The sequence below is a fragment of the Amyelois transitella genome, chromosome 10, assembly GCF_032362555.1.
Source record: "Amyelois transitella isolate CPQ chromosome 10, ilAmyTran1.1, whole genome shotgun sequence".
Lineage (NCBI taxonomy): Eukaryota > Metazoa > Arthropoda > Insecta > Lepidoptera > Pyralidae > Amyelois > Amyelois transitella.
The window spans coordinates 2,080,866-2,108,823 of NC_083513.1; the positions used below are offsets into that span (position 1 = coordinate 2,080,866).

Consider the following 27,958-nt stretch of genomic DNA (forward strand, 5'->3'; position numbering starts at 1 on the left):
TAACTCATATTGGATCATGGTATCACATTCAGTTGCCTGAATGTAAGTATATGTTACTTCAGGATGTCTTCCCTCACCGAAATAGTATCGGTTAGCACTCAAACTAATGTACATAACTAAGAAAAAAATCATTGGTACTTTGGCCGAGGTAGTATTTGCACGTGTGTGTGCACTCACACTCATTACTTGCTCATTGTAGCCTTTTTATACTTGTCCTTATTTAATATTAATAAGTTTGAAAAATTATAAACAAACAAATCGTTTACTTATGAATTTCTTTATATTCTCCAGGGTCACACTTAACAATGAAAATTAAACATTAATATATATTTTTTACATAAAACAAAAATTCCAGCATAAGCATTTTATTTCCCATAACCGTATACATGGCGATTGACTAGTTAGTTAACTAATTATTGCGCAACTCTTGCGCAGTTATTTAGATTATCGTAAAATATACACATATTTTGAATTAAAGTTTTTATTCAAAAACAGAACAGTGAAGAGTAAAGTAACAACATTACTATGTTTAAAATAATATGGTAAGTACTAAAAAATTTAGAAGGAATTAAGAAATATAGAAAAGGAGATAGTCCGTTTTGTTCTGAAATTTATAACAAAATAAAAAAAACCACAAAAAAGGTCTCTTTACATTTTTTTTCTAAAATCTGTATGCGCGATAGTGCGCCGGCCAAGAGGCAAAATGAACATGAAATGGCACGTATAACTCTATTCTATATATTACAAGCTACATTGCCAATTGCAACCCAGCCTTACAATTGACTAGTATACACAGTTATATTTAGAGTATTTAACTAATCAAACATTAACAAACATTAGTCTTGTACAAATCAACATTTATAAAATTAAGCGGCAAACCGTCAGTACTTTTGGTTAATTTATTTTAATGTTCATTTCTTCTCTGATGCTTCTTTCTGAAAGAGGAAAAATTATGTTTATACATCTTTTGTTTTATTTAAAAAGAGTAATAAACAATTAAGTATACAAGAATCACTAAATATACAGATTTTTGCCCTAATCTATCTTTTATTTATAACGTGTTTCTTATTACTCAACGTTGTTACCCTTCGGAGCCCTAGATCAGTTTTCCTATAAGGTACCTATATAAGTTTTAAGTAATCACATAATTCAGTGAGATTATATGACAATGAGCACTATAACACTCTTAGCAAAATAAATATAAAACTGGATATGAAAACATTTGGTTAGTTTAAAGTAAATGTTTTTAATCTCTTACCATCATTTGCCACAACTTTATTTTTGCTAGTAACTCGTCGTCTAACATTGGTTTAGCTTCCACATTCCTCCTTGGGTTATTATCTATTGATGAATCTTCATTTGCGCTGAAATAATTAAAAAAAAATAGCTTCAAATACAGTTAAACTAAATAATTAAAAATTTGGGATGAATTGCGCCATCTTTTGACATTTCCAGCGAATTAAGAAAAATATTCTTATTAACGCCATCTATTGAAATTTTCTCGTTACAAAAATTCCGGACCACGAAAATGGTTCTTATATAAGCCAACGCCATCTATCGGAATTTTCACGAAACAGGAAGGCTTACGTTATTCCTTCGGGAGCAAGTGAATCGTCTGGCACTTCCACTTGGAAGATGGCATTAGTATCGTCATTCTGGGACAAATGCCGGGTAGGAAACTGAAAAGGAAAATTTCGTTTTATCCACATCAATAATAATTGTTCGCTACAAAGTTCCCTATTTGATGAAAGTTGGTTCGTCTAGGCCTTCCCGCTCTAAAATTTCCATCCACACTTACCTAGTATATGTATTTGCTCAGTCAATATGCTTTCATTCCTTCTCTCCACATGACCAAACAATCTTAGCATTCTTTTACTAATCTTAACACTAGTAATATTTTCTTCCGCTGGAAAATTACCAAAACAGTACTTACAAGCTCGTTGCTAGACGACACCATTTTGCGTAGCATTCTAGTGAGGTACCAATCTGGAGCGCTCACCGGCGGCCGGCCGGACCTTTTGCCGTGGGCTAAAAAAAACAATTCAAATAAAACCTCAAAATCATAGAATATCCTAACTAAAATTATTAACGTGCCGTGTGGTTCCCGGCACCAATACAAAAAAGAATAGGACCACTCCGTCTCTTTCCCATGGATGTCATAAAAGGCGACTAAGGGATAGGCTTACAAACTTGGGCTAGTAAGGTGTCACTATTTGAATCTCAATTCCATCATAAAGCCGTACAGCTGAACGTGGCCTTATTTTCATGACTGCCGGCTCTGTCTACCCCGCAGGGGATATAGACGTGACAATATGTATGTATGAAATTTTAATCACTGCTTTTTGTAAGTACCTACTTTGGCGTAAAGTCAAAGTAACCTATACCCGATGGATTACTTAACGCTATTATTTTCACAGAACGAAACACGCGATCGTCAAGTTTCTTAGTTTAATACCTACAATAGTTCAGGCTTTGTAGTAAGTTTTCTTCAAAGTCACTCTGCATCATTTATGTTCATTACATTTTGTACAGTACCTAAGTAAAATTACCCGCACAGACAAGGGTTAGCCAGTCAAAACAAGCTATGTAGATATATGTATATAGTTGCACTAAGTGACAGTGGTTAATCCCGTAGTCAACATTTACGACATCCAGGGCAGACGGAGTTGTCATAATTCTAAAGTGCTTTTAATAGATAATTATTATCTTTCAGGTTATAATCCTGGTTACCAGGTGGACCTTTTGATCATATGATCCAGTATTAGTTAAATCAGGTTTGTACATTAAGTAGGTAACTCCGAGCCGTTGTGCCGTGTGGTGATGGATATCGTGTAAGGCGACTAAGGGTTAGGCTTATAAACTTCCGCCTCTTGTAGGCGACGAGATAGAAAACTGTCACTATTTTAGTCCCAATTCCATCTTTGAGCCATTTGCCTTTCAGTTTTTCAGGACCGTTGACTCTGTCTACCCCGCAAGGGATATAGACGTGATATATGAACCATACGATTCCCTAATTTTAATTAAAATCTTATTAACTCATTAACATGCCGCCGACTTAAAGTTGTCAGCTAAGCGTTGCTTTATTAATAAAGGTGAATCTTCATTATTTTTGAGCGGTATTGAAACGTATGTAATTATTAATATCATGTGACCTTTGATATCTTAACAAATTAATTTCTGTGGTGATGGAGAAGTTAACAGCCACCAGGCCGCCCACGACTTCCGCATGGAAACCCTATCATTCCCGCGGGAACTCTGGGATAAAAACCCTATGTGTTATTCTGGGTCTTCAGCTACCCACATACCAAATTTCATCGTAATCGGTTCAGTAGTTTTGGCGTGAAAGAGTAACAAAAATCCATACTGAAGTCCTGACATACAAACTTTCGCATTTATAATATTAGTAGGATAAATTTAAATGAAGTATGCAGAGATGCGTGATAAGTGGAAAGATGTAGTCTCTGATTACCCCACTGTGAAAAGGGCGTGATTTTATGTATGTATGTTTGTTTATTTATAATCACACAAAGTAACATCACTGTGCCGTGTGGTTTACAGCACTTTAAAAAAAAACCACTCCATATCTTTCCCATGAATGAGTCTTTCCAAACCCGTCGGCTCTGTCTACCCCGCAAGGGATATAGACATGACTATATGTATGTATGTTGATATAACCCCCTCAAGTTTTTATCTAAGCTTCCATCATTGGCACTTCACGATAATGATATGATATGTAATTTTGGTCGTTGATATAATAACGCTTTGTGTCACGAAGTAGGTAGATGTTATGGAATTTGACGAAATAATGATCAAAGCTTCATAATTTTACCGACAACTTGTAAAACATATATTAAACCAGGAAGTGACGTATTATATGAATGTAACTTGAATGTTACCGTGTGGGGGCACCAATAAAAAAAATGAATGGGCCCACTCCGTTTCATTCCCATGGATGTCGTAAAAGGCGGCTAAGGTATGGTCTTATAAAACTTGAGATTCTTCTTTTAGGCGATGAGCCTGGAAACCTGTCACTTTTTAAATCTCAATTCTATCATTAAGCCAAATAGCTGAACGTGGCCATTCAATCTTTTCAAGATTGTTGGCTCTGTCTACCCCGCAAGGGATATAGACGTGACCATATGTATGTATGTATTGGGATTCATTTTTTAGGCGATGGGCAAGCAACCTTTCACTTTTTGTATCTCAATTCTATCATTAAGCCAAACAGCTGAACGTGGCTTATCAGTCTATATAAGACTGTTGGCTTTATAGAGGAATTTAGATTCAAATAGTGACAGGTTGCTAGTTCATCGCCTACAAGAAGAATCCTAAGTTTATTAGTCGTCTTTTATTCATGGAAAAGAGATGGAGTTGTCCTACTTTCTTGTGCCGGATATCATACGGCACTAAATGTTTTTTTTACAATTTGAGTAAAGTTTAGCATATTTTTAAGTAGCTTTTGATTATTAAATATGAATTTGTAGAATATTAAACCTTAAGAAGTCAATGAAGACTTTGATAGCTATAGACAGGGCATTTCGCAAAAATGATTTAAAACAATAGCATTGGATTATCATGCGCAAACAAATACCGAACTTCCAATTTGAATTTAGTTAACGTTTGTTCCAAATTTAAATATTCTAAAACGTCTGTGTTCTCTCAGTAAGGCATAAAATTATATGTCTGTAAGATCAGAGATATTTAGATTTACCTGACAAAAACTATATTTTATTATAATTTTGGGATTAAATAAGTAAGTACTCGTAGCCCCAATAATGATGATCTTTAACAAAAAATATTACTAGTCATTTTATCCTTTACTCACCACCTATAATATCTATAGAAATAGATAGAATAGTAGTCGTTGCTTGAAACCACTTTATTCACTCTTCTAACTCTATCTCCGCGAAAAACTATCGCTGTTTTGCTTTTAATTCATATCATTAAAATAGGTTTAGTGGTTTTGAGTATATGCGTTACAAAAGTAATCACAAAGTTAAGTAGTCAGTATAGAATGGACAAAAAGTTAGGAAGCTGACCTAAGGCCCTGATGCATAGTGGCGGAGAATGCAACTGGCAATACGCAAATATGAGAGAGTATGTATGTTTGTATGTGTATGTAGAGAGAGATAGAGATAGAGAGTATGGATGGCCATATTGGAAAATCTGTTTATTCTGATTAAACGTGTATAAAATACCCACATGTTATTCCCATACATTTGTTTACGTTTCGTTCTTGTCATTGGCGGCTATCGTTAATATTGGCGTCATTTTAATCCCGGGATAACGGCCGCTTTTATTACCTTATACTAGACCAGCAATAATGCGTTACTTATTGCATATGATTAACAAAATGCTATTCTTTGTTTATTTTTGTATGATAGGGGGGAATTTTGTTTATGTTTTTTGGATCGACTATAAATCTTTACGACATTTCATTTCAAATTTCAATTAAATCATAACGACGTATTCTCTCGTCAATATTTCTATTCTAATTACAAGTTTGGAAAATTGGCAAGTTGACGGTATTGAAGAAAATGCTGCAGTGCGGTTAGTTACCGCTTCTTCTGCACTGACGCTTTGGAAGCGGCAGTAAACTTTGTTTTAAGTAATTTATTTGACGTTAACCAATGTCGTGAAACCAAAACATGTACAAATACATATACAAACCAAGAAATAACCCTGCATACTTATTTCGCTTAATCCACATTAATTAAAAAAAATAAAATTAAATCATTAAGCCAAATAGCTGAACGTGGCCATTCAGTCTTTTCAAGACTGTTGGCTCTGTCTACCCCGCAAGGGATATAGACGTGATCATATGTATGTATGTATGTATGCACATTAATTACTGTCTTTAAGTAAAATATTTGGTTTAGAATATTCTTGATCAGACCTTTCACCAGGACGCCACTAACTTTAATAAGGAATGAAGTTTCAATCTGTATAAAACACATCTTAAGAAATTTCTATATAAAATTGAATAATAATTTAATCTTCTCAATTTCTAAGATTTCTAAGATATATTATAAATATTTCTTTTATAATTCTAAAATATAAATTTAAAAACTTACCTCCCCAACATGAGTGTCCGTAACTTAAACACGAACCTGAAAATTAAACAAAATTTAATTTTATTAGTAAAACATGTCAGAATGGAGTCATTTGAATTTAGTTATGTTAGTTTTAGATCGTAAACTGTTAAAACTTCAATTATTATTTCAGTATGATGCGTCCCATCAAATTATATAACTAACAACTTTCAGTTAGCTTTTGTAGGTATTAAAATAAATACTCGTATGTAAATTTTCACAATCTGAACGTCTATGAATGAATTCCCATGCCATTTTAACTTTTATATTTTATTATACACATACATTTATATAATGACGCCTTTTATCTTTCGGGGTAGACAAAGCCACGTTCAGCTGTATTTCTTAATGACGGAATTGCTTATAATACACAACTAGAAAGTATCTCCAGTCACAGGATTTCTCTACGACAAACAATGAACAAGGAACTTTATCGAAACGTGCCAGGATCTAATGTACTAAATTAAGAATCCAAAAGGAAATAAATTAGAGGGAGAGAGAAAGAGGGAAAGAGAGATCGACATTTTTAAATCATATTATGTTTTAGTTCATAATCTTACGAGTATATCTTTATAGACTCAGTAGATCATAGGATTTGAAGCAAAGAGCAAATGCAATCAGACATACGCAATGATATGAGAGCCAATAGAGAGTAAATATCTGATCTAATAGCTTAGTACAAAGACGTTTAGTACAAGAATTCTAAACTGCTACAACTAATAAAAGTAATTATTCAAGGGATAGGCTTATAAACTTGTGTGATTCTTGTTTTAGGCGATGGGCTAGCAACCTGTTAATATTTGTATCTCAATTCTATCATAAAGCCAAACAGCTGAACGTGGCCTACCAGTTTCAAGACTTTGGCTTTGTCTACCCCGCAAGTGATATAGACGTGACTATATGAATGAATTATTCAAGAAGATAGTAATGTATGTGCCTAAGGTCACGGCGGTCTACAGGTAAACGTTGTTGGAAACTATAGTGATGTGAAGACCCAATTCTGATGATGGACATGTAGTATAAGGGTACTTACCAGGTTTTTCCTGTAAAGTACATATAAGTATAGAAAATTGTAGAACAATAAGTATAATGCACCATCCATGCCTTTTGCTAATGTACTGAAAACTCATGCAAAGCGGTCATTCAATGTGTTATCAGTGAAAATCTAAGTATAAAAGTTATTGTGTACACATTTAAAAAAGATATCTAAAATTGCAAATTTGTAGTCAATAAATAAGTACACAGGTAGTATCAAAGTTTGAATAAGATTTTTATTACTTTATTAACCACACAAACAAAATTCATCTGAAAATTTCCGCTCTAGAAAAAAGTATAAATAAAGTATGTAATGGTTTGAATGTACCTTCTTACCTGGATTGTTCTTACTTAACCGTTAAAGGGTAAATATATTTCATTAAAAACTAAGTAATAAAAAAGTACACATTTTTTTAAATTAAGAAAAAACCACAAAAGTAATAAAGATAAAAAAAAATAAAGTAGAATAAAAATCATTCACCCTCTATTATCATTCACCCTCTATTCCGATCAATATCTGTGGTAGGAAAATGCACACATGGATTCCATTAAATATGTCATCAAACCAGTGGACAGTCTATCATAATTGAGTTGGCAACACCGGAGACGTAAAGCTGAGGAAGCATTAGTTAGAGTACACAGTAATGGTATCACACACCATAACTCCTGCGCTATAAACCTACAGTTACTATAGCATACATACATACATATGGTCACGTGTATATCCCTTGCGGAGAAGACAGAGCCAACAGTTTTGAAAAGACTAATTGGCCACATTCAGCTATTAAGCTTAATGATAGAATTGAGATTCAAATAGTGACAGGTTGCTAACCTATCGCCTATAAAGAATCCCAAGTTTGTTAGCCTATCCCTTAGTCGCCTTTACGACATCCATGGGAAAGAGATGGAGTGGTCCTATTCTTTTATGCATTGGTGCCGGGAACCACACGGCACTTACATTAGCAAGCTATAGAATTTACCTTTAATGCATAAGATCTCAATTTGGTCCAAAGTTCGACTGGCAGAGAATACCTAGTGGCATTAAGTCCACCTGTTATACATTTTAGGTACCTACATAAAGTTTAAATAAATAAGATGCAATGATTAACTGTCGGCTCTGTCTACTCCGCAAGGGATATAGATGTGACCATATGTGTATGTATGTATGATTAACTGTAGAACAGTTTAAAAATGTAATTCTATTATACAAGGTTAGAATTCTATTATTCTAGGTTCAATTTATCTTAATTTGAACCTATCAACATAATTATCATATTACTCGTATATCGATACTTACATAGCGAAGTAAGTTTGTTTGGTGGTTGTAATCTCTTCACACGTTTTATACAGAACCAATCTTCTTGAAATTTCGCGTAGATATAGGTAATTAAGAATCTGGAAAAGGATCTTCGGGGTGTACCTTTCATTCCGGTAAATAATATAGTTCCCGTGGTTATTTGCAAAAAAAACCTGTATTATTTTGGAAGTGGCGCTTAATTGATATGATTATAGTAATTTTTATATCAGTTAATATTCTTTATTGCGAAAGTAAGTCTATTCATTACCTCTGTTATGTTAAAGCACCGATTTTAATGAAACTTCAAAATAGATAGGCCCTAGAAAAGGGCAAAGGCTGCTTTTTGTTGTAATTTCTACGGAAACGAGAAGACGTAAATTTTGGTATTACGCGAGCAGAGCCAGGGCTCTAAATTTACATATACCTAATCACGTGTATATCCCTGCGGGGTAGACAGACCCAACATACATAAAGAGACTGAAAGGCCACGTTCAGCTCTATACGAGTAGCTTCATGATGGAATTGAGATTCAAATAGCGAAAGTTTGCTAGCCCATCGCCTACAAGAAGAATCCCAGGTTTATAAGCCTTTATCTTAGTCGCCTTTTACGACATCCATGGGAAAGAGATGGAGTGATCCTTATTTTTTATTCATGTCGGAAACGAGACGGCTTACTCTAGTGTACGTTAAAAACAACATTGTTATTTATATTCACATATTTCAGACTTCTGTTTGTATTGGCAAACACACGCTTTAACAAACGATATATAAATCCAGATAAAACGGCTAGATTTCCCTCAGGACTTATACCGACCGTTATGAAACAATGTACTGTCAATGATAATTCTATTGTGCCGTGTGGTGCCCGGTACTTTTTATTCAAATTCATTTGCCTATGTTACATTTACAATTTGTGTTGTGCTAATAAGTACTTAATTTAACCTCTATTTTTTCTTGGCTGTCTTTACAGTAAATTGAAGAAGGTTTTATAACCGTAGTACATACATACATATAGCCACGTCTATATCCCTTGCGGGGTAGACCGAGCCAACAGTCGTGATAAGACTGATAGGCCATATTCAGCTTTTTGGCTTGATGATAGAATTGAGATTCAAATAGTGACAGGTTGCTAGCCCATCGCCTTAAAGAAGAATCCCAAGTTTCTAAGCATATCTCTAAGTCGCCTTTTACGACATCCATTGGAACGAGATGGAGAGGTCCAGAGGTCCTATTCTTTTTTTTATTGGTGCCGGAAACCTTATGGCACTAACCGTAGTATTTTGTATATTATTGGACATCGAAAAGTTTTTGATTATTTTATGGTGCGTAATAACTTTCACATCAACTAGGTGCCTATATTAAAATTAAAATATGACAATTAAAACTAGTTGTGCATAACTACAAAATTAATTGAGTGTCCAACAAGATGCATAGTGCGATAAAACTTAATAAATAGAAAAGAGTCATTTACATACTAATTTTTACGCTGAAATCAGCCTTGACAGTGCACTCTATAAAGTTATTATTTTTCTTAGAACTGAATACTTTATTAAGGGGCGATTCCGTAGAAAGCAACAGTTGCAATCACCCGTAATTAAAAGTAATTAAACTCATGCTTAGTAACAATTCGCATGTCCACATCGCGTTATGCGGTCATTATTTGATAGCTAAAAAATGCAGAGTCGAGAACGAACGTAGAGGCGGCCTATTAAAATAATTATTGTGGATAGATTTGTAAGTAACGTAGTCATTATAATTGACGTGTTGAAACATAAAAAAATAATATTGGTGATATCATTCTGACATTGTCTATGTGGATGGAAATGCCACATTATGTGATAACTGAAATTTTCTTATGTATGGAAATATTATTCAATATATTAAGCATATTCTTTCTGTTTTATGTATATACAACAAATAGTTCATGCTAAAATATTGATGAACTTTTCCCCTATTTGAATGTAAAACAAATAATAATAGGTATGTACCTATAGTAAAAAAATTAAATAAGTCGTGCAGCATAATCTATTTTTATAGCCTTTATTTTATGTAGCTCGAAAAAATAACATTAAAATTAAAAAACATCATTAAACTTTTTTCGTGCAACAAAACGCATCTATTATACAGCCTCCATTTACTTAAAATGGCGCGAAAATAAGTAACCGACAATTCAAATAACATTCTTTTACGTATTCTTTTTTTTTACAATTATAAGCGCATGCTCTTTTACCATGCGACATACCTCCTCGCTGACTCCGCCAGCCGTTGACTTTCTCAATTATGTTAGAAGACTTGCTGCCCCTACTGTTAATTCTCTGCTCTGTGGATGAACAAGACAAAGTTTAAGAATCGAACGTCGATTATTTTGAAAAAAATTATCATCAATGCGCGTATTCAATTTACAAGATTTTAAAAAATAACATTCTAAAAATTTTCTCTTTAAGAAATGTGTAAAAATAAATTATGTAGAATTGTATATTTTGTATTTAAAATCTGGTTAACATACTCAAAACGTTAAAGCCGAAAAAAATAAAAGGAAGAAAATACATCAATTCGAATATTTTCTTTTTTAATAAAATTTCCCATATTATCTCTCGACAACGAAATGAAAAACGAATTGTTTCCTCAACTCATTCCATCAAAGGCTGTTATTCTCGTTACCATTATAGTTCGGTAAATAGAGGATATTACACTCTCTTGTCGGAAAGAGCCAGTCTTAATGATATTCGTTCTACGCCCGGCCACATGCGGATAAATGGCTTTTAAAATGATACCTTATTGTCATGAGGAATTGCTTCTGTATTAAACTGAATTTTGTTTATAAAATTGTTATTGTTATAATGGACATTTTTATTGCAAGCTGGTTACACACCCGCTGTTACATTTTTCTTTTTAATAATTTCTATTTACAGAATTCACAATGTATTTTTTTACAGAATTCATAATAATTTCTTACAATGTAAGTGCAAAACTATAAATTAATGTGTAGATAGCGTACCCCTACTCTTCAAAGCAAATTTTTACCTTAATCACCATTACTTCTAATAGCATTTCCACCAAATTATCATGTTCTATAAGAATAATATTATGATTAACATAACTTTTTATCGTTTTATGACCAACACTAAGTTAAAATCTCGTGTCCCTTTTGGATAAGTTATCTGTCGTAAATCCTTGAAATCTCCAATAAAAAAAAATACTTCCAATTATAATAATTACCAACCAGTCTTGAAAATTACATTAAAAATATTAAAAAAAAAGTCCTGAAGTAATTTTATTAACTCTGTGGCATGACGTGCGTCGACCTACCTCAACACTTTCGCGACACAACAATTTTCTAGTTAGCACTGCATTACCGCTGCATTTTACTAGGAAGTTCATGACCTTTGTGACCATATTAAAATGTTTTCACGCATTTATTTGTATTCTACATTTGTGTAATTTTTTTGAATTCTTTCTGGCGTAAGGCTTGGTTATATCCTTATTTACATACATACATACATAAAATCACGCCTCTTTCCCGGAGGGGTAGGCAGAGACTACCTCTTTCCATTTGCCACGATATCCTTATTTCTCTGGCTGGAATGTGAGGTGCGCCTTTTGACCACGATTAAATAGGGTAAGTTAGCTTTTAATACGAAGTGACTCCCGTCTGACCTCAAAAACTTTCGCATAGGGTACCTGTCCAGTTATCTGAATGTTGGTTCACAATATTTTTCCGCTCTGTAAGAGTGAGTCATTTGGCACTTAGATTTACAAGATTAATTACACAAATTGAGCTGAGCAAAGAAAGTTCGAGAATGACTATTTCAAAAGAAACATTTTATTTCATAGTTTTTGTTTCTGCTGTTTTATTATTTACAACTGGGTTTTACCCACAGCTTCGTCCGCGCTAATTTAGCGCCACCTACCAAAGGATACCTACAGGTTTTTCGCTTATTCCACATATTTTTTTTTTACCGGGATGAAAAGTACCCTATGTTCTTCTCCAGATAATTATATATACGCAAAATTTCAAGAAGATTTTTATGTACTACAAAAAAATTGTTATGTACAATAAAGTATTTACAAACAAACACACAAGTTTAGTTCAGTAAATAACGCGTAAAGAGATAACAAACAAACCAAAAAAAATTACTTTCGCATTTATAATATAATTACTCAGCAACAGAGGCGATAGGTAGTAAGTTCCCATGAACAATTTAATATTGTTTCATTAATTATTTACTTTGATAATAATTCTACTTAAGCAAATTAGAGGTATAGGTTTCATAACTTTATTTATTATGGAAATAACTTTTCATAAATAATATAAATTGTAAAAAATACAAACTGATTTTCACTGTTGTTCTTTCCGTAGGATTTGAGTTAAACTATAATGTGTGCTATAAAAACCGCTTGTAAAAGGTAGTAACAAAACAAAAAGAAATAAAGAAACGTAAACCTTATTGTCATAATAAAATAAAGTTCAATGTAATGTAGTAAAATGTAGAGGACATTCATAACAAAAATACATATGCAATCTATCCTCTGGTACCGTGCAAACCTTAAGTAACATATTTGGTAGCTCCTGTATTCTAAATATCATCTTATATTTAAAATTCTCGTGTCACAATGTTCGTTCCCGTACTCCTCCAAAAAGGCTTGACCGTTTCTCATGAAATTTTGTGAGCATATTGAGTAGGTCTGAGAATCGCCGAATAAATACTAAAAAATATTTATATAGCAGAGCAACGTTTGCCGGGACAGCGTATAATTGTATATTTTTTATTATTATTTATTATTTAAAGTGTATAATTTTGTAGCGTTTCATTGCAATACTAAATTTCAACCTGACAGAAACTATAGCTTCCGATTTAAAAACAGTAACTTGGACACAACTATATGGGTCCCGTTTTTGCATTTTGGATGCGGAACCCGAAACAATATTTGTGTTCTTTTATTTAGTATTTTATTATTTATTTTTATTTATTTATGTACACAAAATTATATACACGAGCATTCAATACAGAAATTGTAGTACAATCTTCTTCGTATTCGAAAAAAAATTGCATAGGGTTTGAACTGGGAATACTCATAGGTATTACATAATATACAGGACAAATTACTTATATAGATTGAGTTAGCCTCGAAGTCATTTCGAAACTTGAGTTACGAGATACTAACTCAACGACACCATATTTGACGGCCTCTGAGGCGCAGCGGTAGTACGCTTGTCTGTGACACCGGAGGTCCCGGGTTCGAAACCCGGCCAGGGCATGATGAGAAAAGAACTTTTTCTGATTGTCCTGGGTCTTGGATGTTTATCTATATAAGTATTTATTATAAAATACATATAGTATCGTTGAGTTAGTATCTCGTAACACAAGTCTCGAACTTACTTCGAGGCTTTCTCAATCAGTGTAATTTGACCCGTATATATTTATTTATATTGTAAGCATAACCATCTAAGACCCAGGCCAATTAGAAAGGTTCATTTTTCATCATGCCTAGCCGGGATTCGAACGTGGGACCTAATATGTGGCAGTCCAGTGCACTACCGCTGCGCCACAGAGGCCGTCAAAGGTACGAGTAGAGAAATTTAAACTTAATTGCTTGAAAATAAATTCATTAAACAAGACTTATGTATTTTCATCTCACATTAACCTCAAGATGAATTATTTCGAAAGAAATGTACTGTTTTTGTTTGTTGTCGTAATGTTGTGTTCATTTGATAATTGACAATGTCTTTTGTTTTAGTCTCATCTCATTTTCTAGCAATTAAATAATGTTATGTGAATAAATTTATTTCTGTTTGTGATCCATGTTTGACAAACGTTGTTTTTCATACAAACATTCACATGTTTTAATTTATTTAGTAAATTTAAATAAGGAATTTTAAAAGTTAAAGTCGTTCGTTGATACTAATACCATGGTACAGTTTCATGATTGAATTATTGATGATATTTTTTATCTTTCTTACACATGAATACTAGAATAAAATTAACTTCAAATTAGACGAGGCACGTGGCGGCCAGGCGAGTGCCGTGTGGTTCCCGGCACTTATACAAAAAAGAATAGGACCACACCATCTCTTTCCCATGGGTGTCGTAAAGGGCGACTAAGGGATAAGCTTACAAACTTGGGATGCTTCTTTAGGCGATGGGCTAGCAACATGTCACTATTTGAATCTCAATTCTATCATTAAGCCAAATAGCTAAACGTGGCCATTCAGTCTTTTTAAGACTGTTGGCTCTGTCTACACCGCAAGGGATTTAGGAGTGACCATATGTATGTATGTAGATGAGGCACAAAAGGCCTAAGTGTACATAAAGCCAATAAAATATGCCCGCAGCGAGCGTACGATTGTTTGCCGCCCTAAAGGTAAAAAAATATAGTTGTCAATGGTAAGCGTTTACCTACGAAATGCAAAACTATTTGAGGTTAAAATGTTTTTCTGTCTCAAGATTAAGCGCTATTTGCCAGCCGCTTTCGTTGTGCTTGATTCCAAGTAAAATCCATGTCAAAAATGTAATTTTCCGATTGACCCAGGTCATGAATTTGGCTAAATCGATCTATGTTGGTAAATATTGACCGGCCGTTTTTATATACACCATTAAAATGGGTGTTAATATCGTTGGCAAACAGAAGAATTTATGACTGTACTGGCAGACGATATAACCTAATTATAAGTATTATAACAAAAATAGTGGATTTTGATAATTTTATCTGGAATATACTTGATGGAATGGTATGCCGTATGGTTACAGAACTTCATTATCGTTACAATACCTACATACATATGGTCACGTCTATATCCCTTGCGGGGTAAACAGAGCCAACAGTGAAAAGACTGAACGGCGACGTTCAGCTGTTTGGCTAAATGATAGAATTGAGATTCAAATAGTGACAGGTTGCTCACCCATCGCCCAAAAAAAATCCCAAGTTTGTAAGCCTATCCCTTAGTCGCCTTTTACGACATCCATGGGAAAGATGCACAAAGATCCACTGCTGAACATAGACCCCCCTCCCCCCCAATGATTGCCACTTCGCTCCGTTAGAACTAAGAATCGACCTGAATCCAACGTAAAAGAAATTTATAATAGTAAAAATGATGACAAAGGTGCCTTTGGCAAAATGCCAATGTTAATATGTGCCTCATAATTATTCCCAACATGTCTAGTCAAAATTTTAGTTTGTTAACTTCATCACAATTTCGACCTGTTATACTATGTTCAGATGTCATAAAACTAAATAACATTTGGTGAACTATTTATCGAATTCGAGTGTCCACGAAGTGTCCAAACATTTTGAAGTTAAGGAAACTCCGCGACTGGCCAAATCTAATGGTCGTTATGTTACGTGACTTGATATTTTGAACTTTATAACTTTTGCCCATGCATTCCCTGGAGAGTGTTAAGGTATAAAAAGACATACATATTTACATACATATAATCACGTATTTATATATTAGATAGTGGCAAGAGTCTCGGAAATACTGAAAGCTTAATACTGAAGGCTTAGTCATAAAATTCAGATTCATGCAGTTATAAGTTGCTAACCCATCACCTAAAAGAAAAATCCCATATTTATACGCCCTTTTCCTTTAATTGCCTTTTACAATTTGCAGAATATAAGATTTAATTTACTTCTTAACTCGCAAAGAATATATAATACTTGAGAATTGTAATAAAGGTAATGTATGTATCACAGTCTATCATTTTTGAAGTCATAGTGCGTGGCTTAACTCATTTTTCTTAGTAAAAGTGATATTACGTCAGCAAACATTAGGTGTGAGTTGTAATAGTCGCCTACGCATTCTTTCTTCATTTATTTTTATTTTGACATCATTTACTGTGGCAACTTGTTACTTGTACTCGTATGTTACTTTTTCAACGCCTTAAATGCCTTTATTCAATACTTGAATTAATCGCGGGGTTTTTACGAGAACTAAATGAATGAATATGTGTTTGATATTTGTGTTTGATGTATTTGTTTGGTGATAGTTTTTGTATCGACTTGGATGCAAAGAACGGATAAGTAAGGTATACCTACAGCAAATAATCCTGGAGAAAAGAAACGTGGGAAGAAGGTGCCAGTTATGGCTGAGTTGAAGAGTAGTTTAAAAACGGCATGACACCATCCAACCTGTCCAAAGGAAGTTTAAGAAGAGTAAGACTTGCCAGGACTTACCACGCCATGGCCCATGCTTGCCAAAGACAAATTGTTTAAAATCGTAAACAAGAACATAATTAGCTTCTTTGCTTAAGTTTATCAGTCCGGCAAGAATGTCGACGTATTACACTGTTTGTTCCTGATTGTCATCCTCCACCATGCCCTCACTCTTCTCCTCTCTCTTTCTCATCTTTTCGAGTTTCCAGTTGCACCTTCCGCTGCTATGTTTCGAAGCCTGGAGTCTCATTTTTCCGACATTTCTATTTCCATTTAGTTCCATTTCAAGTCCTCTTTGCAGGGTTTTTCAATCCATTGGCTCTTTCATCTTCTTCCGACTACGACCTCTCTGTAAAGAGTTTAAGAAGTAGAAGGGTATACCTGTAGCGCTTTCAGCAAGGCAGATGACCAGCAGCAGTGCTAGAACCCAGGCCGTGGGCGCGCTCCGGGGTCCCGCCCTTCTGCTGCAGCTTATCCTATCCATTGTTCTGTTTATCTGAAAAAGAAAGATTAAGTTTCAAATTCAACAATAATAAAAATTCTTAAATTCACAGCTAATTCGCCTATATTATATACGTCATACGCGTTCCTTCAAAGATAACTTGATATGCTGTTGACTGTACATAATTTCTTCTTCGATAACTTTTCCCACTCTTTGCGTGGGAACGGAACGTAGAGTTTTACGTATACGTGTTTTTATCGAACTAATGCGAATTTCACAAAAAGCTAATGCTTAAAATATATTTATATTATTCTAAAATATTATTGCTACCAATTATTTCTTTATTGTAATTTGGGTCTGTCTTTATTCTTATTTATTTGTTGACTATAAACATTATGTTATTAATTCAGCTCCCATGAGAGGAACCCAAGATTCACCAATGACTTGGAGGCTAGATTCGAAATACCTAAAAGGCTTATTTATAGCTATTCCTGAAACGCAATTTCAAAATAAAGGCGTCCGGTGAAATGTGACTATTGGCTCTGAGCAGCCCATAGGAGATAAAGACGTAATTGAATGTATAAACGTTTGCTTGGTAGCTATGAGATGGTTATCGGTTGCTATTTTTTTTTTATTTATTGATTTTCCGCTAGGAGGAATGTCCTTAGTTAAGGCCGGTATTTTAACACCACTCCCACTCACACTCTAAATGACTGATGATAAAAAAATGGAATAAAAAGCAAATGAAGTTAAGGTTCCCGCCAAGAAGCTAATGCCATCTCTTTATTTTTTTTAATTTTCAATCATAATGAGCACTAAATTAAGGTTTGAATTTCGATTGCTCGGTGCCGTATTTAGAAAAGTACCATGTTAAGATATTTATTTAGCTCTCAAAATGAGCTTCCTTGTTTTATGAAACACTAACAAATTTGTTGCCTTTTAGCAAAAACAAGTCATAAATAATGAATGAGGTACACCCTCGTAATTTTATGCAGTGTTTATGAAGTACAGAGAATAGATAAATATTGCAAATTTTAAAATAACAATTGGTTAGTCTGAGATACTATTAATTTCTTTATAAATAAAACTTGCGAGTCAAAATATTTACCGGTTCTTGTTAAGGTTATTGATAGATTTTAAACACACACAAACACACAGATCACAAGACTCGAAATTTTGGTATATAAATTATTTTACAATTAATCGTATATCAGTTGCTATTATTTGCCATTGAAACTTATACAAAAATAATTTTATAACAATTCGGTCTTAACGTATTTACTTGTTTTAGCATTGCAAAAAGAAGATCCAATCCGCATTTAAATTTTTTTATAACTGGCCAGTTATGACACATTCTGAACAAACAGAAAAGAGATTGTATATTACTAATTATATTAACGAAAAAGAGTAGCATCAAATACTATAGGAAAATAAATTTCCCGTTTATTAATTTTTTAATAATTTTACAATTCTAATATTTAAGTACTCGAACTGATTGAAATGTCCACTCTTGCCTAAGAAGTCTCTCTGAACAAAACTAATTATAGAGTACGCCACAAACTATCAGACTTCAAATGCAACCATAGAGTAAGTATAGTTCTGATCCGTGAGAGAGCGTGCTTCAGGGATCGGCGTAAGAAAAACTTGCCCTGACGTCGTCTGAATATTTTATGCTTCTTTAAACTGAAGATGCTACAGAACGGACAAATGAAACTCCCTAGTCTTAATGCAAATATAAAATAGAAACATAATTCATTAACTTATTGCTTTAACACACATACATACAATCACGTCTATATCCCATGCGGGGTAGACAGAGCCAATAGTCTTGAAAAGACTGATAGGCCACGTTCAGCTATTTGGCTTTAAGATAGAATTGAGATTTAAATAGTGACAGGTTGCTAGCCCATCGCCCAAAAGAAGAATCCAAAGTTTATAAGCCCTACCTTTTAGTCGCCTTTTACGACATCCATTGCAAAGAGATGGAGCGGTCCTATTCTTTTTTCTATTGGTGCCGGGAACCACATGGCACTTTACGGCAACACACACAAACAAATAAAACAATAGAATGTTAAAAAATGAATCCTAAAACAGATGTGTTTGTATGGTTGCAGCAATACAAAAAGTCTTAAAACTCAGTGGTATTATGACTTTTTGTATTGCTATTTTGACTATTTTTAAGCGATATGAAGTATCCTATAATAATGAATAAAAATTATGAATTTATTATTTTGCTTACGAAGTAATGCATTGTTTTGTTGTTGCGAATTAAAATGAATGAATTAATTTGTTGCGAAGGCCGGCCGGTGCGGGATACCAGTAATACGCGTCCCAGACACATTTTAGAAAAGGAACTAAAATAAGAATGTTTCAAGACCAGCTTTAAGCCGGGCCAACTCGCTAATTTTTAACATATCTCTATTATGTAATAATTGATAACGAAAAAAAATTGATTTAAAAGGAAGTAATTTGATAAGTCGCTCTCTATAACTGAAACTGTTATTAGTTACTCTCATATGCAATTTTATCCATGTAAAACTTATCTTGTTAGAAATATATCGAGTCATACAGTCATATTCGCATCGTGACACTATTTTTAACTATCATATTTATTTTTCTAAAATCAAATTAAGCTCATGTTCTTATTCATCTGCTATTATTTCTTGCATTCTGTAATTGTGAACGAATATAGTTATTTAGTATATTGTTTTGTGTCGTGTGGTTCCCGGCACCAATTAAGTAAAGAATAGGACCACTCCATCTCGTTTCCATGGATGTCGTAAAAGGTGACTAAGGGATAGGCTTATAAACGTGGGATTCTTCTTTTAGGCGATGGGCTAGCAACCTATCACTATTTGAATCTCAATTCTATCATCGAGCCAAAATGCTGAACGTACACTATCAGCCTTTTAAAGACTGTTGGCTCTGTCTACCCCACAAGGGGTATAGACGTGTCTATATGTATCTATGTATGTATGTTATATATTATATTTATATTATTCATACTAATATTATACTTTACGGAAATGTCAAATGGTTTGATTGAAATACTATTTGTAAATAAACATTCAACTGTTCTAAAATTCTTGTTTTGATATACCTTTGATAACTGTAACTTAAATAACCTCCTATTTATAACATGGGCACTGAAAACAACAATTTACACACACATTCACCTCCTAATTCCTTGCGGGGTAGACAAAGCCAATAGTCATAAGAGTTGAATGCCACTGAGAGGTGGATATTTCATCGCCTTAATTAATTTTGAATCTGCACGAGAGAAAACAATGAACAACTAAATAATATATCTTACGACATCCAATGAAAAAATGGACCACGTAACCACATTACATTTTAAATGTTAAAAATATTTACATTATAATGATCATTGATCATAATATATACATACATATATCATGTACATACATACACCACGTCCATATTTCTTGCGGGGTAGACAGAGCCAGACTTGAAACGATTGATAGGCCACGTGCAGCTGTTTGGCTGTTTGATAGAAATAGTGACAGTTCATCATTATAATGATAAGTGTTTGCCCCAAGAGTAGACAGAGTCTACATCTTTCCACTTGCCATGATCCCTGCATACCATTTTTTTTTCATCCACATTCGTCAATATTTTCATGCAAGCAGTACTAATTATAAATTTCATAGTTCTAATTACAGAATACTAAGCTCAATGTAAACATTTTGCTTACAGTAGTAGTGTGATTATAGTCTTAGCGGCTTGGGCACGATTCATTTACTGGTAATTTAAACACAGACTAAGGGATGAGACGGATTTATGGGATCTGAATTAAAAATTTAATTCGTACCAGATCAAAAACTGTATATGAATGAAATTATAATATAATTTTTCAGGGAAACCTAACATATCAATTCACATATCGATTCATGGTTCAAATTGCCTCAATGTGCTGGTTTTCTCATGATGTTCTCCCTCACTTTAAGAGCATATCAGTTAGCATTGAACTAATGTAAATACGTACAATCACGTCTTTATCCTTTACGGGGACAAAGGTCTTGGAAAGACATTGAGATCCGAATAGTGACAGGTTGCTAATCCATCACCTAAAAGAACATATATACATACATATCATCACGTCTATATCCCTTGCGGGGTAGACAGAGCCAACAGTCTTGAAAAAACTCATAGGCCACGTTTAGCTATTTGGATTTAAGTTAGAATTGAGATTCAAATAAACATAAAAGATGCCTAAGTTTATAAGGCATTCCCTTGATTGACTTTACAATTTACATATCTCAGATAGTGATTGACATATGGCTGCGATATGATTCGACGTACGTATTTATATTATACGTTTATATTTCTTATTTTAAAGTCATAAAAATAGCAGCCCCTACGCAGGTTGTTTAAAAATAAGAATTGCCATTCATATCTGCTGGTTGTCTGCGCCGGTAGGAGACATGCAAATGCATTGTTCAGACCAACGCTGCTGAACCTGGTCCGATTTACAAATGATTAGCGATTTTTTGCATGGCAAATCAAACATTCCGTCATAAAACCATATAGCTGGACGTGGCCTTTCAGGCTTTTCTAGACTGTTGGCTCTGTCTACCCCGCAAGGGATGTAGATGTAGTTGATTATATGTATGTAAATTAAGTCATTCTCGATTTGCTCATAAGTTTTGTTCGAGTTGTTGAAGAATGTCTATTTAAAATCAATGGATTTTATAAATAATACCCAGTGACCTTATCAGACCAGCAAACGCTGTCGCTTATACATTGTATTGGAATCTTTTGTGCCGATTAATATCTTTTATTCATTTTTCTTTAGAGATACGTCCATGATAAGATGATTACAGATATCGCCAACATTTATTGTAATGTAGTCAACTGATACTGTTACTTCATGACCTAAAAGTCTGTAACTTTCCTTATTTTATGATCAAAGATTTTATCAGGTATATCCAACAAGTTTGTATCCGTAAGTTGCTCGGTTAAAATGCGCGATGCGCATAACGACACAGGTTCAAATTCGACCTCGGCTATGTAGGTACCAATAACTAGTTTCAAAGTTATGTACATTAGTTTGAATGTTAACCGAAACCTGCACATTCAGGCAACTCGAGGTTCAACTATGATCCAATACAAGTTAGGTTCCTACGAGTCGTTTCGAGTAAAAACCTGACTCACCCAATCCACGGATCCCCGGTCAAAGGCGTACCCCGGGATCCTCTCCAGAGTAGTGGGGACGCAACCGTTAGTTTGTTTGTTTGTAGACTCTTTATTGCACATAAAAATAAATATAACAAAAATAAAACAGTCATTGGATATCTCATTGGTTAGTATTGGATCATTGGTTAGTCTCGGTAATATCCTCACCACTCTGGAGACCGGGGTGCATCTTTTTGACCATGATGAGGGTTGGTGAGTCAGGTTTCTTCACAAAGCGACTTCCATCTGACTTTCGTACGAGTAATCTTTGCTACGGGAAACTAACCCGTATTGGATTATGGTTACGGTATTAGTATTAGTAGGGGAGCTCACGAGGCTCAATTGGGATTTACTGGAGCGTCATAGAGAGGTCTCTATGTCCAATAGGTATTTGGTTACGAAGGTTAGATGATGAGAAGAAAAAAATGTCGTTTAATACATACTGTTTTATCGGTGGGGGGAGCGGATATAGATTTTCAAGAATGTAAAAAATGATTCTCCGGACATTCTCGAGCGTGTCAGATAATAATATTATCCATGTAATACGTATTTTTAAAAAGTATAAAATAAAAGGTAACTACGCAAGCAGAGCCAGGGACCAAACTAGTTTCTTATAAAATTACACCCTGATATTTTTTGTCAGTTCATTTATATCACTGTTTTGTTCATTTTAATAATATTTTGCTTACATTATGATGTTACATTATGAGCTATTTCAATGTGGATAAACTGAGTAAGTGCGAGTCGAATATGCAATGAGGGTTCCGTTAATATTTCTTACTAGCTTTAGCCTACGACTTCGTTCGCCTTATGAGTTCATTGACAATCTTTCATCCCTTCTTTTAACCCTTCCTCCCCTTTTTCCAATGACAATGTTCTTCATCAAGGTCAATCCCATCTCTGTACCAAATTTCTTCAAAATTGGTTCAGTGGTTTAGGCTTGAAAGCATAACAGACAGACAGAGTTACTTTTGCATTTATAGTAGGGATTATTTTCAGACTGGGATTAAAATTCTTTTAGGTGATGGGTCAGCAACCTGTCGCTATTGAATCTCAATTTCATTGTTAATGATTCCCGGAACTTAATTCTATAAACAATTATATAAAATACAATTAAAATATAAAAAAAAACCACACGGCAGATCACAAGTAATTAATATTTAAAACGAATATTTCCTTTTTATCGAACCCTAATCATAAAAAATAACAAACTTGTAGTGGAAAAAATACATGATGGTATAAAAACAAATACCTTTAGGCGAAAAGGGACACAATACACGTATAATATAGCTGAAAATTCATACCTGCAAAAATATATTGTAACTCCCCCGATGTATGTAGGTAGTTTTATTTTATTTTATTATCGAGTGGGATTAAGGTCCAGTGACCACACACACGCTTTTGTGTCAGTTCCTTAACAAGTTTAGGGTTTAAAATATCCATACCAATTCGTTCATGTTACGGCGAGACCAAAAAAATTAAACGTTCGAAATTTTCTGTCACGCTATGTAAGTAGTAAGACTTTTTTTTAGCCTGATGAATCTTGAGAAAATAACTTTAAAATCGCCCTTGTTTTATCTGAAACGTTTAACGTCATTATAAAAAGCGAAACAGCTATAGTTTTTCGCGCGATAAAAACGGCGTCGCCCGTAACATGCTGCGGGGGTTGAACGGTCTATCGGTCGGAACCTATCTATACTAATATTATAAAGCTGAAGAGTTTGTTTGTTTGAACGCGCTAATCTCAGGAACTACTGGTTTGAATTGAAAAATTATTTTTGTATTTAATAGACCATTTATCGAGGAAGGCTTTAGGTTATATAACATCACGCTGCTACTATTAGGAGCGAAGAAATAATGGAAAATATGAAAAAAAAAAATGGGGAAAATTATTCATCCTTGAGGGCTTCAATGATGCCCAAAATAACTATTCCACGCGGACGAAGTCGCGGGCACAGTTAGTTGTTATATAAAAAGAATCCTAAAGGTAAAATAGTTAATTTTTAAATGGGTTCAAGATAAACATTTGTGATAGATGAATAACATTATATTCAAATATATGTATATGTATATGTATGTACTATGTGTAGTCTAATTTATAGGTTTATAGTATATATTGTATAGAAAGTATGATTATTATACATTATTATCACCCAAACAAAGGTTCTCTGCTTAACCCAATAGTAGATTGTTAGATAATGCTATTAGCATTAAGTTCACCTACTCTACTTTACAAATTGTAATTGTTCCAATAAAGAATAAATATATAAACATTTGTGCAAATTAATAAATACACCACAGACGAGACGAAGGGAGTAATTGCTTGGAGACTTTGTTACAAGTATATAAAAATGTATTAGGAAGGATATTTATTCGATGCCAGTAATCCTCGGAATGAAATGTAATCATTAATATGATTGATTAAGGTTGTAATCGAACAACGCGCTTACTGAAGGAGTGTATGACTGCAATATATATATTATCTTAATTTTCCTGGCTTTAGTCCCGGTTGCATCCTCACCACTCCGGAGAGGAGCCCGGGGTATGCCTTTGACCATGGATCCAAGAGGCAGGTTTTTACACGAAGCGACTCCCATCTGACCTCCGCAACGTTAGCAGGTAAACCAAACCCGTATTAGATTATATGGTTACACATCCAGTCGCCTGAATGTTCAGGATTCCTCACGATGTTTTCCCTCACCGTAAGAGCATCGGTTAGTTATCGAACTAATGTAGGTACATAATCTCGAAAATAGTCATTGGTACATGGCCGCAGTGGGATTCGAACCGGTGCCTTTATGCGCAACCGGTTTGAGGATGAATTGTAGTAGTAATATGCAGATATCGTTGCAAGTGGAAAGATATAGTCTCTCCCTGCCCCATGGAAAGCTGACTTGTACATATTTCTATGAGGGGAGAAAGTTCCTAATCATATCTACTGTCGTCGTAAGCAAAAAATTACGAGTATTTTAACTCATTTTCAATTATACCATGAATGTTGTAAAACGGCGACTAAGGGATAGGCTTATAAACTTAGGATTCTGGCGATGGGTTAGCAACCTGTAACTACTTAAATCTTAATTCTCTCATTAAGCCTAACAGTTGAACATGGCCTGTCAGTCTATCAAGACTGCTGGCTCTCTCTACCCCGCAAGGGATGTAGACGTGATTATATGAATGAATTTCGATTCCTTGACTTAATTGAACAATTTCCACAGAGTGTTTTACAACTATAATGCCAATGAATTTCATATTAGGTTAGTTTCGTCTGCAATTTACTGACCTATGAGACTATTACGGAATGAAAAGCTTATTGCATGTTACAATATTCATTTATAAGCTGCTCGCTCTTACCGTGTGGGTCCCAAAACAATATATAGGATCTCCTGCAATATCAGAGAGAGATGGTATGACCATAAACATACTTAGGAGTATGATAAAGCGTGTATCTACGAGAAATAGGTATATACATACATACATATAATCACGTCTATATCCCTTGCGGGGTTGACAGAGCCAACAGTTTTGAAAAGACTGATAGGCCACGCTCAGCTGTTTGGCTTAGTGATAGAATTGAGATTCAAATAGTGACAGGTTGCTAGACCATCGCCTAAAAAGGAATCGCAAATAGTAAATATCAAAATATATATGTGGGTATTGTCATACTTCAGATTATAGATATTCAAAGATTTTATGTATACTTAGTAAGGACTTTTTTTTTGAGGAAATTTATTTGACGTCAACCAATGTTGTTAAACCATAGGTTTTGACAATTATTAAGCGATATGAAGTATCCTATAATAATGAATAAAAATTTTGAATTTGTAATTAGAATTTTTTGAATTTTGGACAATTTGTATGTTACTATTTCACGTCCACTCCACTAAACTAACGTAAAATCCACTAAACGGATCCGGATCAAACTTAGCAGTAACCTACATTATAGGTAGGCATATCAGGATCAAACAGTTAACACTGTAATCCAGCGTAGCTGCGAACGAAAATTAAATGAAAATGTGAGCGACATAATTAATTACATATTTAAAAGACAGTCTTTTGATGACTGTTGGCTCTGTCTACCCCGCAATATACCCGCATAGACGTGATTATATGTTATGTATATATCTATGAAACATTATAATAAAAATCTTATGTCTGCTACATTTGAATTTGGGTAAAAACATATTTACACGTTGATAACCAAAATTGGACATAGATTTTGTTTTATTACCTACTCTATTCCCATGAGTCTAAATTAAAACATTTGCTCAGTGAAATTGAGTTTTAATTTAATTTAAATAAATAACTTTATACATCACTTATAGGTAAATTATTGTGCAGTATTTGAGCTTGCGTGAATCACCTTAGACCTCATCTTGTGTACCATCAGTCCGATAATAGATTAATACGTGTAATTTTTTTATTTTTTTATTTGTGTTTTTTACAATATAAGGGAAACCCTTTGACAGACATCAGTCTTACCTACATTAAATTTGAACAAACAACAGACAAGGAAGATATTACTAATACCCAATTTAGCAGGAAGTAACCTGCTTTTCCCCTTGGAATAATATTAGAGAATATTTTATTTTATTGTTTATTTTAAGTTATTTATTTAAACTTTAGTCCACAAAAAACAAATGTACAGCACAACTACTGGCGGACTAAATGCTAGAAGCATTATTATCTACCAGTCAACTATTGGGCCTGTCAGAGAACTTTATGTGGGGTGATTCTGTTATTAAAATTAAATATAAAAAATCTTGCTAAAATATATGTATTTGTTTATTTATTTATGTTCCTACTACATTAAGAAGTATGTATGTATGGATATATCGGGAATTTAAGAGACATATACATGGTGATGCATTGGTGTGAAGTTGTGACAGTAAACCGATTGAGGCTTTATTGAGTGGTTTTAAATTCGAGTAATTTCGACACAAGTTTCGAATAACGATGGCGTGAGTATAACAATGTAAATGTAATATATATTTAAATTAATATAAATTTAATTGTCTCCGATTTGAAGCCAATTTTCCCAAAATAATTTTATTATCTTTTATAGTTCCGAATAAAAATCGGTAGGTATATATATTGCCACAAAATTTTTAACAGTAGATCTACATATATATTACTCATTTAACGTATCCCGAATAATATATATTCAACTGTTATAGAATGCCTCAAAGCCACCTATTTATTTATATTTAACATTATATAGGCGCAATAAAGTTTTAATAAATAAAAATAAAATAAATGTAATATTTAGGTACTATGACTTTATTGAAAAGCTGGTTGATCTAGTTTTGCTTACGTGGGAAATTAATAACGTAGTGATCTTATGAAAACATTTTTAAAATTTAATCTCTCTGTTTCTCTATTAAAAAAAAGAAATGTCCTCACAAAATAAAATAAAATTTAATATTGTATTAATGTTGATAAGTTTAATTATATGAAATAATAATTTTTTTTTTCTCGCATTTATTAAACGCAACGCAGATTAAAATTAATAAATTTTGTATTTTTTTAAAAATCATTTAGTTCACTCATATGACATATGTTTTTTTTTTAACTTACACTGTAAATAAAACTTAATTTAAACTGAGTTTTTTCACTTTTTAAAATTCCACAATATATTAAGTTTTCACATTTCATATATATAAAAAAAAATATTATGCTTACAATTATATATATAAAAATACTCACATAAAATCTGTCCGTCTGTCCGCCGCCGCCTCAAACAGG

At 33.7% G+C, this 27,958-nt stretch overlaps 1 protein-coding gene across 2 annotated transcripts; it reads right to left on the bottom strand.

The window, feature by feature from the left end:
* Window positions 1-291: 291 nt before the first annotated feature.
* On the bottom strand, window positions 292-27,958 carry LOC106130141 (neuropeptide CCHamide-1). Of its 2 annotated transcripts, XM_013328911.2 has the most exons (8): window positions 27,920-27,958; window positions 16,957-17,071; window positions 10,667-10,744; window positions 6,075-6,110; window positions 1,934-2,028; window positions 1,588-1,679; window positions 1,259-1,364; window positions 292-935 (listed from the first exon to the last, which is right to left on the bottom strand). In XM_013328911.2, the coding sequence occupies exons 2-8, from the start codon at window positions 17,057-17,059 to the stop codon at window positions 912-914; spliced, it is 534 nt and encodes a 177-aa protein (XP_013184365.1). In that variant the 5' UTR covers window positions 17,060-17,071; window positions 27,920-27,958; the 3' UTR covers window positions 292-911. The 2 variants fall into 2 exon arrangements, with proteins under 2 accessions (XP_013184365.1, XP_013184366.1); XM_013328912.2 differs by lacking the exon at window positions 10,667-10,744.

Coding starts and splice junctions, on each gene's coding strand:
- LOC106130141 (XM_013328911.2), bottom strand. CDS start 17,059: ATGGATAGGATAAGCTGCAGCAGAAGGGCGGGACCCCGGAGCGCGCCC. Junction 6,111..10,666: donor CTGGCGGAGTCAGCGAGGAG/GTATGTCGCATG, acceptor TTTAATTTTCAG/GTTCGTGTTTAAGTTACGGA. Junction 1,680..1,933: donor TGTCGTCTAGCAACGAGCTT/GTAAGTACTGTT, acceptor TTTCCTTTTCAG/TTTCCTACCCGGCATTTGTC.